General features: G+C 44.3%; 1 protein-coding gene across 1 annotated transcript; it reads right to left on the bottom strand.

Moving 5' to 3' along the window:
* Positions 1 to 5,471: 5,471 nt before the first annotated feature.
* Positions 5,472 to 10,270, bottom strand: LOC139292826 (dual specificity protein phosphatase 19-like). Its single transcript, XM_070915218.1, has 4 exons — positions 10,048 to 10,270; positions 8,878 to 8,924; positions 8,188 to 8,340; positions 5,472 to 5,678 (listed from the first exon to the last, which is right to left on the bottom strand). The coding sequence occupies exons 1-4, from the start codon at positions 10,268 to 10,270 to the stop codon at positions 5,472 to 5,474; spliced, it is 630 nt and encodes a 209-aa protein (XP_070771319.1).
* Between the last annotated feature and the right edge of the window lie 5,277 nt (positions 10,271 to 15,547).

Consider the following 15,547-nt stretch of genomic DNA (forward strand, 5'->3'; position numbering starts at 1 on the left):
CAGCAAGTAAACGAGGAGAATCAGCTGACGGCGAAGAGTTGAGCTCTGCGCTCCGACACTGCGGCTGCAAATGATCCAGCTGAATGTCCCGGAGCATCGCCGTAGCAACGCGGGGAGGAAGTCGACCAGCAATAAAGACAGGATGGAGAGAGAGAGAGGGGGGAGAGAGATGGAAGAGGACAAAGGAGAAGCAGAGAACATCGCAGAGCGTTTCCGTGGTAACTCAATAACGGTTGCTAAGAGTGATGGAATCCTGCAGCCGACAGACCTCCCTCCTCCTCCTCCTCCTCCTCCTCCTCCTCACCCCCTCCCAAATTCAAACACACCTAACTTTACGCTCCGTTCAAACGAAGACAGCAAACTGGCATCTCAATCTGTCCTCCCCTCGCTCACCCGCTGCGTCTGAGAGTGTGTGTGTGTGTGTATGTGTGTGTGTGTGCGTGTGTGTGTGCAGTGTTGAGCTGTGAGTTTGCTGTGCATGAGAGAGAGTGAGCCTCTGTGTGTGTGTGTGTGTGTGTGTGTGTGTGTGTGTGTGTGTGTGGTCTTTAGACAATGATGATGTAATGTTCCTGAAAGTCACAAAACCTCTCCAGTCAAGTGGCACAACCCGACACTCAGCCTTCAGTCCTGCTGGCGCCCCCTGGAGGCTGCAGCCGTCATTACACCCACAACATGAACGCGTCGGACGGACGTGGAGTGGGGTACTAAAAACGCCGGATACTACATTTCCCACAATGCAACTCCACAACGGTGTTTGCACGGTAATCCCTGTCGTCTTTCCACACCTCCCGTTTGTAATGCAGGCCTTCTGCTAATAAATCTGTGGTTTCCAGGCCTCGCCCAGGTAACCCCGATGACGTCACTGTGACATCATGAGGGTTTCTCTTTTCCTCAGAGTCGCAGAGCACTCTCAGCGGCTGCATCAGCGTGTGGTGCAGGAGCACGAGTCCGCAGAGAACAAAACTCACCGCAGACCTCCCGTCTCTGCAGGAGGCCTCACTGCGTCATAAAACACCTGACACATCCCCACATGAACACATGCTGCAGTGGGAAGTGTAAGACCACCACACTAAGAGTAAAGGAACTGCAAAGCTACTGCACAAATCACACTAATGCTGCACATCCGACCTTTGGAACGCGCAGCGCGGCAGCGCTATGTTTCACAAATTGCCGATAACCTTACGAGTTCCACAGAGCTCTCACACGCTCATGCAGCAGATTGTTCAATTTTGTAACTCTTGCACCGCTTATTTTTGTATTCGACAGTGATTTTCTTTTGCGCCTGTGTTCCCCTGTTCAAACTGTCCCTTCGTCTTCTGCAGGCGGCGGTGAGACAGAAAGCTGCGGGTTTCATTGTGTTCATCGTGACAATAAAGCCTTGAATGTTAAATCTTAAAAGTGTTTACCAGGTCTTGGCGTTTTTCGCAGCACACTGATTGGTGGGTCCACAGACACGCCTCCTGATGCTGCACCTGTGGCTGACTGGATGCTGCAGCCAACTCACTGCTTTGATTGGCTGTAGAGAGTCCCCTGGTGGAGGAAGAGGAAGGACAACGTTTGTGTTTTAAAAACTGAGGAACTGAGTTGAATGTGGAGCTGAGTTTCATGGTGTAAGCTCTCAGTGAGGACGAGGAGAATAAAAACAAAGATGATGAAGAAGCCCTCCTTCTCTTTTTACTCCTCCTGCTCTTCAGAGGAATTTTCCACACAAAACTGACCCTCACAGATTACAGCAGAAGTCAGGCCTAAAAATAGACCAAGACAAAAAGGCTGAAGCTGAAATTAAAAGGATCCCGATCTGTTTCAGAACATTTCATTACTTCCTGTTGATTCCTGTCCATAAACAGCTGAGAGGAGAGGTAATTATGAAATGGCTGCAAAGAGATTAAAACAAAAAGAAAGAAGTGTGTGTGTGTGTGTGTGACCCTGTATTACTCATGTTGTGGGGACATAAATATGTTTACACAGTAACGTTGTGGGGACTCGTCGTCCTTAAGGGGACGGTCCCCATAATGTAAATCATTATATTTTAGGGTGAAGACTTGGTTTAAGGTTAGAGTGAGTCTCCAGAAAATTAATGTAAGTCAATGTAACGTCCTCTGAAGTGATGGAAACACGACTGTGTGTGTGTGTGTGTGTTCAGTGTTCAGTGTGAATGTGTGTCCCTCTGCTGCTCAGTCAGCTGTGTAAACATATGACATATGGTTCATCTGATCTGGATCAACCCGGGTTCACATGGTCCCACCAGGTTTATCCTGGGTTAGTCTGGGTGAACTGGGTTTTAACTGGTCTGATTTGGGTTTATCTGGATGAACAAGGATACACATCTGGGGTCAGTGTGGGTGGTCCTGGATTAAACCAGTTTAAACTGGTTTATCTAAAGAGACCAGAAGAGACCAGACCAGAGACTAGAAGAAACCCTAAAAGACAAAAAAAAAAAAGAGCACAAAAGAGACCAGTTGAGAGATAAGACCAGAGACCAGAGGAGACTAGAGAACAGACCAGAGACCAAAAGAAACCAGGACAGACACAGGAAGAGACTAGAAAAGACAGGATACGAGTTCAGAAAAGACTAGGAGAGACCAGAGCAGAGAAGAAGAGACAATGATAGAAGAGATCAGATAATAAGCCAAACAAGGCCATGCTAGAGACCTGAAGAGACCAGAAGAGGCCAGAGGCAGCTGCTGTCTGACTGTGGAGATGTTTGGTTGAGTCCCTTACAATAACAAGGGTCTGCGTTGTTTGGGGGGATCTTGCTGAGGTTTGTCGGACACAAACATCCTGACATTCATTCTTCCTCTTACACCTCTGGAACGATTTCACCGCAGCAGAGAGTTTGTCCTCTGATGTGCACAGTGTGTGTTGGTGTGTGTCACAGTCCATGTGTGTGTCCAACTCAGTAAACAAACCCTCATGGCAACAGCGGACTGTCTGATTGGTCAGCTGGCTAATTGACAGTTAATTGATTCTTCATAATCAGCACCAACACTGAAGAGACAATTAAAGATGATCGCGTGGGCGGCTGAAGGAGTGTGAGTGAGTGTGTGTGTGTGTGAGTGTGTGTGTGTGTGTGTGTGTGTGTGTGTGTGTTGCAGTAATATATTCAGGTCTTTGTTTGTCAAAAGGCTTTCGAGGCAACAAGTAGAACAACACGACCAGAGCCGAGAGACGCGTTATTTATTTTTAGATCTTCTGACAGAAGCTATAAAAACACTTCTTCCTGCAAACACACACACTTTTTCACTATCTTTAAAGATCCCCTGAGACATGTCTAAAAAAAAAAAAAAAAAGAAAAGAAAGAAAGAAGAATGAATTACATTTACTCCTTTTCCTTTGTTGAAAAATCCAGAATCGACGAAAATATTGTTCATTTCCACAGTTTAACCTTTAGACACAAGATGTCTCCTATTTCACTCTAAAGTCAATTTCAAGCGTATTTCATTTCACCTTTATCTAACAGGAGGTCTCTTGAGATGCGCTCCTTTACAAGAAGACCTGGTCCAGATGTCTCATCATATACTGATGCCGCGTTTGTCCTTTACACCCTGCTCACATAAATATCCTCATCTACACCAAAACCTAAATATTTAAACGATGAGGTGATGAATGACGATGGGCATGAAGTCCAGCCTTATTACTGAGCGTATATAAGAGAGAAGTAAGACGGAGGTAGGACGTCGAGAAATGACTTTCTGACCTGTCACTGTCTGAGCCGGCGTCTCCTCACGTGGCGTCACCGTCACCACCGCCATCTTCCTGTCCAGAGCCGAGCAGAAGGAGCCCATCGTCAGCGGAAACCACAGGAGGGGGACGGAGACTCCCAACAGACGGAGGGCTCTTTGCGTTTCTCTACATGCTGGAGAGACATCTTCCTCCTGCTTTCGTCCTCATGCTGCTCAGCACAGCTCTGTGTCTCTCGCTCTCTCAGACTGCGCAGGGGTCTCTTGCCCTTTTAAAGCAGGAGGTTGCATTCGGTAAAGGAGGGTCAGTGTGTGTGTGTGTGTGTGTGTGTGTGATTTAGTCAGTTTTAGTTCACACTGTAGAGGCAGAATTTCACGCCAGATTCAGACCGATTGTTTCCTGGTCCACCTGTGAATTGACCGTTAGCCAAGCCCTGCCCCCCTTAGCGACTGTTGCTACGCTAAGCCAACGTTAGCTACGTGAATTGGTTTGAAAACACGGTTTGCGGCTGACTTTTTCATGTTTCCAGCAGATATATTTGAAAATAATAACTTTTAAAGGATCTTAAATGTGCACTTGATGGCTACATACATGACATCATGCTGAGGCTAAAGCTAAAAGGTCCCACACGGGGGCAGACATGCTGATCGTTTAGATATGGGGGTTATTATTCAGGAGGGTATGGAGCCGCCACACGTGGCTGCTGTAGGTGCAGCGTGAGCCCTTAACGCAGAGGAATAAATCCAGTTTTAGCCCTCAAGAACAGCGCTGCGCTGTGAGTGGATTTTGGCATAGTGGCCACTGTTGGTACTGCAGGTCACTGGCTGAAAAATACTTTTTTTCCCCCCCTCAAACACAATCAATAACAAAAGAAATGGCTTTTTAATGTTTGATGTTTTTTATGTGCTTTGTTATGTTTGATTATGTTATGTTATGTTATGTGTCTCAAACACTCAAACAAGACTCTTTTCATCCCATTTTTTTTAAAAAGTCTTGCAGCACTGTTATCAATAAATTATTTTTGTTACATTAACGTGCATGAGGAATCGGCTGGAAGAAAATTGGCTAATTCTCATCCACTGTGAGCCTAAAAACACAGCCTGCTTGTCTTGTGTACTTTGAATTGTTGTTTTTTTTTATTGAGATTTATTAACACATAATATATATATGGATAGTTACCAGCCTTATCTTTTCAAGATGGTTTCTAATCAAAGTCACAGTGAAGAGTTCCAGAAAACATTTCTGCTTCTTTCAGTTAAGTTTTTATTCATTTTTATGTTCAGAAATAAAACATTGTGGAGTTTGTGGCTTCCCACTGCTCCGAAAACAGTGAGGATGGGTCAAATGCAGAAGACGAATTTCCCCCACATACATTAATCTAATTTAACAGAGCACAGAGGTGACTACGAGAACCACAAAACACAAAGAAGACATCATCAATCATCAATAACAACACGCAAAAGAAGAAAAGAATGTCTTTTTGTCTCAAAACCTACGACAAATAAAACCAAATCTGACAGATCATGCTAGAGGGAACGGAGAAAATGTTTTTTGAAATTTGGATGACCTATTTTAAAGAGTTTAAGTGGTGTGCAGTATTTTATATCAGCCTCACATCCTCATATCGTCTGGTCTGATTATTCTGGATCGTTAAACCAGACCCTTTCCGCTCTATTCAAAACCCTACGGTAAAAATCCCAAATATCAAAAAAGTTCCGTTTTCTCATTAAAAATAAACGTATTTGTCCTTAAGCTGTCGAACCACCCTGAACATTTTCTCCTGCCTGCTTTTAGTGTTTGGATCCGTTCATCATCTGCGTTTTGTAGCTCCTCAGTTGTTCCAGGAAGCCGGGGTTAGGGGAGGAGGCGGGCCGAGCCGATTTGACCAACGAGAGGGCGGCGTCAAAGGACTGGCCGTCGCAGGACATCAGGTAGCCGATGACCACCGCCGGCGCCCGTGACACGCCGGCATTGCAGTGGACCAACACCACGCCTCTCTGAGCGGGGAAACAGAAGTAAAAGGTGATATTAAAGCTGTATTCATTGATTTCAGCCACTAGGGGGCAGAAGAGCTCCACACATCCACCCCACTGAGGGGATGCTGATTTTGAATTTGGTTTTCTGACCGATAGCCGACCCTCGTTAACCAATCATTAACCGCTGAGCGACAAGATTAAAATGTACTATTTAGATTTGACAAATGTCTGTGGCCCATTAAAAAAATGACCAATAGGCCTTTTCCATGAGAAGGGGTTTATTTTTCCTATGTGCCAACACCAGAACATGAGTATTCACACACTGACACACACTGAATCCTCCGGCGCTGAGACCGCTGTATAGAACATATTTAGGCACAACAGCCGAGATCTCAACCGTGAGAGGAAACATGAAGCTGTTGGGACTCAAGCATGAATTGCAGTGATGCTCTCTGAACACAGGGGGGCTCCACAGACCGACAGAACAGAGTTTTGACGTCAGCCTGTCGAGCTGAGCTTCAACACCACTGACGTGCTGTTTACTTAATAGACGGCTTGTTTGTTGGTGTTTGTTTGTGTCTTTGGATCCTCATTAGCTTCTCCATTACTCTGTCTTGCTTCACATGGAAGATTTACACCACAGCCGTGTCCCAGTTAGCAGGCCGAGCCTCTCGGCATGGAACCAGACTGCTGTCAACCTTCTCATCTGAGTCTTGGGAAGACGTCATCCATCAAGACAGACTCTTATGTTCACGAAAGGCACACAAACTTAACCCTGACCGATTTTCAGCTCAAACCAGACCTGAAAGTTGTGTTAAAGTTTGGATAAAAAACGGGGTAAAGGGGTAAACACTTTCAATCATTTGGAGCACGCAGGTACAGTCCTGAACAGTTCAGGCTAAATTTAACTTGCAAATTGTGGTATAATAGCAAAAAACTAAAGCTAAAAACCCACCTACTTCCTTGATTTGAAACTTTGTGTAAAAACCCCAGAAGTTATTTAAGGCACGTCTGAATATCCAAGTAATATTTTAAAACTGAAAAAACTACAAACCCCAAAACACATTTAGCATGTTTACCGGTTTATGTATCTGTACCACAGGCAGGAACACATGATGCTGCTGTTGTCATGACAGCGTCAATAACTGGGGGTCATTACCAGCCAGATGGCCTGCTGGGTAATCTGACCCTGCGTTTCAAAGTAAAAGCATCAGTTTGATTATCAGGGCTGGAATTACCACATACACACACAGAGAAACATATCATAATGAAAACACACTCTTCCTGTAATCATACACCCCTAATGACTGCCTAATGACTCTGTGTGTGTGTGTGTGTGTGTGTGTGTGTGTGTGTGTGTGGTGTCATGTTAAGGTGAGCCGCAGGCTTCTCCGCTAAAAGCTTGTATGACACTGAGATCTGATCTGTGTGCAGTTTAATAAAACATGAGCAAAACTACACATCTATTATTCAGATGAGGAGAGAGGAGAGGAGGAGAGGAGAGGAGAGGGGAGGGGAGGAGGGAGGAGAGAGGAGAGAGGAGAGGAGGAGAGAGGAGGGAGGAGAGAGGAGTGGAGGAGAGGAGGGAGGAGAGAGGAGGGAGGAGAGGAGAGAGGAGAGGAGGAGAGGAGGAGAGGAGGAGAGGAGAGAAGGAGAGGAGGAGAGAGGAGGAGGAGAGGAGGAGAGATAAGGGGAGAGGAGAGGAGGAGAGGAGAGATAAGAGGAGAGGAGAGGAGAGGAGGAGAGGAGAGGAGGAGAGAGGAGAGATAAGAGGAGAGGAGAGGAGAGGTGGAGAGAGGAGAGGAGGGAGGAGAGAGGAGAGGAGAGGAGAGGAGGAGAGGAGGAGGAGGGGAGAGGAGAGGAGGAGAGAGAAGAGGAGAGAAGAGGAGAGGAGGAGAGGAGGAGAGAGGAGAGGAGAGGAGGAGGAGAGAGAGGAGGGAGGAGAGAGGAGAGGAGGAGAGGAGGAGGAGGGGAGGAGGAGAGAGAAGAGGAGGGAAGAGAGAGGAGAGGAGAGGAGGAGAGAGGAGAGGAGGAGAGGAGAGGAGGAGAGAGAAGAGGAGAGGAGGAGAGAGGAGAGGAGGAGAGGAGAGGAGGGAGGAGAGGAGGAGAGAGAAGAGGAGAGGAGGAGAGAGAAGAGGAGAGGAGAGGAGGAGAGGAGGAGAGGAGGAGAGGAGGAGAGAAGAGGAGAGGAGAGAAGAGGAGAGGAGAGGAGGAGAGAGGAGATGTCGAAACATACGTCCCATGTCAACCCTTCCCTCATTTTAAGACCTTTAACATCCGTCTCCGGGTTTAACTGTTGGACTTGATCCGGCCGTTTGGTTTCACCGGAGCTACAGCAGCTCTCACCTCACCTTTACAATAGAGCCGACTGATTTGTCAACTAGTCCGATAAGTGACTAATGAGTGATTAATAGTTTCAACACTTGCGGCTTTCCCCTGTTTCCTACAATTGCTTTACGTCTCACAGACTTTATGGACCACATGATTAATTGCTTCATTGATAGATTCATAACAAACGGTAATGCGTCACCTCACGGCGAGCCTGCTGGATGAAGTCACAGCAGTCCTGGATGTGAAGCAGCAGATCGGCGTCGGGATGATCCAGAATGCTGACGGTCTTATAGATGAACAGGTCGGGAAACACGTTCTCCACCCCGAAGGCCACATTCAGGACGTGAGACACCTGAGGAGGAAGAGGAAGAGGAGGAGACTTTATCCTGATAATCCCAGAGTGAAGGCGACGCGCAACCATTCCATCAGAATCATATATTTTTCTGTTTTCAGACAAGCGAACGAGTAGGAAATGTCATATATTGTCATTTTTTAGTATAAGTTAGGCTTTTCGGAAATGGTTTTAGGCAAAACACTTCGGGCGTAAACTAAAAGAATAATCTCTCTATGAAGACAGCGAGGTAGCTTGCTAGTTTTGCGCTTGAGCCCGTTTTCTGCACCCAGATCTGCACCCATGAATCACGTTTATTTGAATATGAATATGAATGCCCGCATCCTGACCATCAACGGGGGGCTCTAGCTGGATGTCCCACAGCGTAAACATCACACCTGTCGCATCGCTTATCCTCAGACAACAATGCGTACGGTTGCTGCTGAACGAACAAATGAACCATTAAATCCAGCAGGCGTCTGAGAGCCTTCTGGTGATGGCTGATTGTTATGTGGAAGGACTGGTTTTTCAGTCAAGTAGGAGGGAAAAAGAACTCACCTTGTGTTTTTTCAGAGTGCCGAAGTCATGTGCGGCATCCTGAGAGCCTACACACACACACACACACACACACACACACACATTGTGAATTAGTGTAGTTAGAAAGTGAAGAAAAATGTGTTTAATATTTGCCTCTGAAATGAAGTAGAGCAGAAGTATAAAGTAGCACTGACTGGGAATACTCGAGTAAAGTACAAGTACGTAAACTGTCGCGGCACGAGACGCTGTCCAGGGTGCTGAACCAAAAAAAGTTAACCTGGATAGGTTTCCCCTGCCGCCTGCCGCGGGTCACAGGGTCATATATGTTCCACCTGTGAACCAGGGAGCCCTGCTGGGCCGCGTCTCCCCCCGTCCTCCCCCACAGCTGGGCTCATGTTACTCTGCTCTGAGCTGGCAGTTATCTGTGCTGGCGGACTGAAGGTGACAAATCCAGGTTGTAGGTGGACACGGACGAGCTGCCGTTACCGCGTGTGTAAAGATTCATTTATTTAGCGCCTTTGCCAAGAAATCTGTCCCGCAAAATCCTGTCGAACTGGTTGTGTATTATGCCGGGGCTGCTAAAGACCGCCATCCAGCATATCTCTTGCTGGCCTGGTTCTCTCTTACATTTCCAGGCTACAGCATTGTTGTATTTCTATTAAATCAATTATAAATTTCTTCTGATTACAATACAAGAATTGATGGAGTGTGATGATTTAAAACATAAGCAAGCAAGTAATTTGGCGTCCGCCGACTGTGATTACCATCTACAACATCTTTTACTTGTCAGTGTAAATGTGTTCAGTTCCACTCTGATAAATCGAACGGGTGGCCTGATGAGGAACAGCTTCACGTTAAATGTCAAGTTGTCTAAAAGAAGAAGGACAGGAGTTATTATATATTATATATATATATATATATATATAATATATATGAAAGGGTCAGCAACTAAAAAGGCATCTGAAGCTATTGTTATTGTTATATTTTAGCATTCTGGTGTAGATATTTATCTTTGGGTTAGTTCATACTGATCATCCAAACGTGCCACTTTCACCCGTTTCTTGGACTGAAGGTGGACTTTTCTGTTTGTTCTCACAGGATTTGGGCGGTTGCCTAGTGACACAACTCGTGGCCCACCTGGGTTGACAGTGGTTGACTGTCAGTCAGTCATTATGCGTCACGTTCACTCACCCAGCAACAGGTAGGGCTTGACGATGCCGACCTGCACGTCCCAGGAAGTGTCAGGGACGTATCCCAGCATCCTCTCTGGGGGGGCGGGGTCTTCAACCACAGTGATCGTAGAGCCCTTCCAGGTCTCGATGATGCGACGGCCGCTCAGTGATGTCACACGGGTGCACTGCTTCCTCAGCCGCGTGCGAGAGAAACTCTGGATCTCCTCAGTCAGGGACTGCATGACCAGACTGAACTGGACCGGGCTCAAGTGAACCTGAAAGATAAATGAAAGGTAGTTCGATGATATGTCTAGTAGATAAATATGTTAAATGTGTAAGTAACAGTGAAAACAAAAGATGAGGTGGGGGTGAAAGTCTCCGGTCATGTGAGCCACATGCCCTGCGAGGCTGTGCTTAGCCCATGACATGCCCATCAGCCTCAGCTGTACTCTGATCAGTCCTGATCAGCAAATGTTAGCATTGTCACCGTGAGCGTGTTAGCTGCTAGCATGACTGAAGACTCTTTAGCCTTGTTTCTGTATCAGAACTTCTCAGTGTTTTCACTGTTCTGCCACAAAACCCCCCCCCCAGAAACTTCGAACCCCTTTTTAGCCAATGTGGTGAGTATTTTTTTTGGTCTGATCAGTTAAATCATTAGTGAGTTTATACATTAGCATAACGTGCACCATCACAATTGTTGTGGTTCCTTTCAAGACTGAAACTATGTTTGAGGCAACGGACACAGACAGAGATCAAGCACTTCCAAAGACTTTGAAACAAACGGAATATTTTCTGTTTGACGGAAGGAGGGTCACATTGTAGAGCGGTTCGTGTTATTTTGTCCACCCTACTGCATATGGTAGCTATGATTACCCTTAATGTGGACAAGATGACCAATCAGAGTGAAACATTCACTGTCCGTGTCTCTCTGCTAGAACAATAAAATAAGCACAGAAGTAAGTCTATAAATGTGATATACTGTATTGTATATGTATAATATACTGTGTGTGTGATGAAAAAAAAAACCTGTTTCTTCAGATGTTCAGCTCTGGTCCGGCTCGGCTCAGAACGGCTCCGGTTCAGCTTGATAGCAGATAGTCCAGTTTAAACACCAGAGACCAGAGCGGAGTGGTGATCCCGTTCAGTTTCCAGAAGACAAACTCACTTCTTTCCTCATCATCTTCTGTTCCAGAGACAAACACGTCCAGTCTGGTCCAGGATTCCTACTGCCGACTAAACCTGGTCCACATTAGACCAGACCAAATGCAGTCTTAGTCCCGTAGTCCATCTGTGGACTGGACCGACTCTACTGGAGGTGAGACTGAACTGCTGCTGTGTAACGTGACACCTGCTGTCTGTCTGTCTTTCGCTAGTCCCCTGTAACAGTGACAAATCTGCCAAGTACATAACTAATAATACACATCGACACCAAAATCAATTCAATTAAAAACGATTTAACATATACGAATAATCAATAAACCATTCAACATGTTTTGTTCGTTTCTTTGATATCATTTGAAAATAAACTCAGTTCGCAAGCGCACAGAACAAAACTTCAAAGAGTACATGCAATCTATTCTCAATATGATGAAATTATAAAATAATAATAACAAGGCTATCAGTGTAGAAAGGGTTAAAATATGAATGGGGATGTTGAAATAAGAATGGGAATATTGATTGAGTTGATGTTGTTTGCTGTGTGGTCCACAAGAGGGAGCCACATGCCTGCTTTTACGAGCTGCTAAAGACTTAAAAGCCAGTAGAAACTGTAGCTGATGAAGCCGATAAAACGAGTACATTTACGTTTGGTAAACGATAGAATGAAAACAACATTTAATAAACCTATTTCTCATTCATGGTCATATGTGTGTATTTGTGTTGCAACTGTCTCCCATTTGCTATACAATCTCTTAATTTTGAAAACAAACCAAGACCACCTGAAAAGGAGGGTCTTAGTCCCCCCCCCTCCCATACTCCAGCTAAATAAAACGTTAATGTCTCCAGATCGAGCTTTGTGAAGTCTGATAAATGTCCTCATGAGGACTACAAGTGTGAAAAAAGACAAAAACCAATCTGTTGGTGTGCAGTTAGAAAGACGAGAGCTGACCAGACCTCTGTAGCTCCTGCTCATCTCCGTTGCAGGCTGGAGGGTCCAGGCTACTTAAGCCGCTACTAGCATAACACACCTGAATCTGTCCTCAGTCGAGTTGCATTGTGGGTAATGTAGGCGCCACGTTTTAACAAGGAAGAAAAAAGCGCGGAATAAACTGTCCATCGTGAGTCCAACGGGAGTGCAATGCTAAATCAGTGGAGCCCCTACCTGTCCTCCACCCTCAGGACAAACATTTTTAGCTCCACCATAAAGCTCTGTAGCTCAAAATCAGTAATTGTTGTAGATCACCTTCAGTTGTGTGCGTGTGTGTGTGTGTGTGTGTGTGTGTGAACAGCTGCAGTCTTATTTATGTTGGAAAAGATTCTGGTAGTTTCCAAGAATATTTCCACATACAGAGAGAGAGAAACAGTTTTCTGGCTGAAATTGGACCTTTTCATTCCCCCAACACACACACTAAAACACACACACACACACACACACACACACACACACACACACTCACGGAGAGAAAGAGAGAGAGAGAGGGAGAGAGAGGTCAGGTTTCTACTGAAGTTTGTTTTGCATCTCAGAAAGAAAAGAGAAGGGGAGAGGAAACAAGGAGAAAGAGGAGAGGAGACAAGGAGAGAGGAGGAGCGGAAAGGAAAGGGAGCCAGGAGAAAAGAGGAGAGGAATGGAAGCAAGGAGAGGAAAGAAGGAGAAAAGAGGAGAGGAAACGAGGACAAAAGAGGAGAAAGAGGAAAAGGTTTTTGGTTGCATTGGAATGTGTGTGTGTGTGTGTGTGTGTGTGTGTGTGTGTGTGTGTGTGTGTGTGTTCCACTGATAACATTTTCCTGCCAAATTCAAGAAGCTTTTACGTCAGCAACACAAACACACTTGCAGAGATGAAATCATGAGAATTGAGAGAACAAAAACGAAAGGAGGAAAGAAAGAAAAAGAGAAACGAGACGGAGGGAAGAAGGATGGAGGGAAGGAAGGAAAGAAGGAGAGAAGGAAGGATGGAAGGGAAAGTGCTGACTCAGTTCTCTGCATGTTGATCCATGAGTCAGAAAACCCGGAGAGACCGTGTGTGTGCGTGTGTGTGTGTGTTTGTGTGTGTGTGTGTGTGTGTTGGCTGTAACTCAACCCTAACATGGGAAGCTCCTCCAACATCTGACAACCATTACTGCTATCACACACACACATTGCAGTTACAGTTTGCAGCGTCATATTCAGCTTTCATGGACCAATAACAGAGCTGGTAATGCAACAAGCCTGCCGAGGTCAAAGGTCAACTCCAGCCGGTGAACCAGTCACTCAGTAAAAACCATATATGTATAATAAACGTATAAGATGTCTAATAAATTCCTCATAGACCTCCATTATAAAAGAGACGTCTGTAAAACTCTTGACAAGACACCTCGAGCTGCAAACAAGGTCAATTATGACTTTCTATTACAAATTTTTGATCCATGGAGGTTTTGTATTTGTAAACCTTTCCTCGAGTTGAGGAAAGTCTGTGACAATGTTAAGTCTATGGGCCAGGCGGGAGAAACACCGCTGTGCATATTCAGTGGGCCGCATACCCCGGAAGTAAACCCGGAAGCTAGGAACCTTTTTGCCGTATGCGCCGCGCAAGCAATTGTTATTAGACTGAATTAGGCGCCATCTTTGGGTTCGGTTGGCTATAAATTTTCTTTTGATCGACTAATGAACTCATCGTTGCATCTATAATCAGCGTGCTAACATGCTCACAATGACAATGCTAACATGCCGATGTTTAACAGGTATAACATTTACTATGTTCGCCACCTTAGTTTTGCATGTTAGCATGCTAACATTTACTGATTAGCGCTAAACAAAAAGTACAGCTGAGGATGATGATGATGATGATGATGATTGATTTTGACACATTAAAATGTCGACCTGTCAGAGGATCACCAAAGTTACAGTTCATCCTGAGGGGATCATGAATATCTGAACTAAATCTCATAGCAATCCATCCAATAGCTGTCAAGATTCTGACATTATGTGACATGAATACTTAAAGCTTTGAATAAACATCTGCGTTTGAATTGTGATACAGTACATGTGGGAGTGTTCCTCTGTTCAAGACTTGAGGTTTTAGGGTATTCAAAGGTTTGTAAAAGCTGAGGCCGTACCTCCCAAACCCTATTTGTCACAACTCAGCGATCACTCTCAACTAGGACTGAATGAAAGGCAAAGCAGACTGTTGCTCACTGACCTTACAACCACCAAAAAGATCTTTGTCCAAAGACGGCTGCCACCCCACGATCCCAACACCAGAAAACTGGTTTGAAACTGTTAACACTGCTCATTTCATGTAGAGGTGGAACTGTACATTCACCTAAGTACTGTACTTAAGTAGATGTATTTCTATTTTATGTAACTTTATACTACTCCACTGCATTTCAGAGGGAAACATTGTTCCACTACATTCATCTGACGAGATTTTACATGAAAAAACACAAGATACACTTATAATATACAACACAGTATTAAAGATTAAACCAGTGGTTCTTAACCTTTTTAGCCTGTGACCTCTGAGAAAAAGCCCTTTGGAGGGTTCAAACTAGCTAACTGTATAAAGTAGTCAAAACTAGCTAATTGTATATTTATGTACAGTTAGCTATGTCTAGCAAGCAAATTTATGTAGTATGTATGTAGTTTTGACTAGTTTATATTTATAAAGTAGTTCAAACTAGCTAACTGTATATAAAGTAGATCAAACTAGCTACCTGTATATAAAGTAGTTGAACTAGCGGACTGTCTATGAAGTAGTTGAACTAGCTAACTGTTAAAACTAGCTAACTGTCTATAAAGTAGCTGAACTAGCTAACTATATAAAGTAGTTAAAACTAGCTAACTGTATATAAAGTAGTTAAACTAGCTAACTGTATATAAAGTATTTAAACTAGCTAATTGTATCCTCCTGGCAAGACCTGGCATCCACATGCGTGGACATCACATTTTGGGTTATACCATAATACTTAATTCTGCTTATATGGAAATTCAAAATTGTCCCCGTATGTGGAACTCCATCATGTCAACAGATGATGCTTAGTTTTTATAATTATCAGGTCCCAATAAGCCCAAATAGCAAAGAGAAATTAAGATAGAGCTTGGGTCTTAGGAGGGTATATAAAGTAGTTTAAACTAGCTAACTGTATATAAAGTAGTTAAACTAGCTAACTGTAAGTAGTTAGCTAACTGTATGTAAAATAGTTAAACTAGCTAACTGTATATAAAGTAGTTAAACTAGCTAACTGTATATAAAGTAGTTAGCTAACTATGTAAAATAGTTAAACTAGCTAACTGTATATAAAGTAGTTAAAACTAGCTAACTCTATATAAAGCAGTTAAGTTAGCTAACTGTATGTAAAATAGTTAAACTAGCTAACTCTATATA

This window comes from Enoplosus armatus, chromosome 11 (assembly GCF_043641665.1).
Source record: "Enoplosus armatus isolate fEnoArm2 chromosome 11, fEnoArm2.hap1, whole genome shotgun sequence".
Lineage (NCBI taxonomy): Eukaryota > Metazoa > Chordata > Actinopteri > Centrarchiformes > Enoplosidae > Enoplosus > Enoplosus armatus.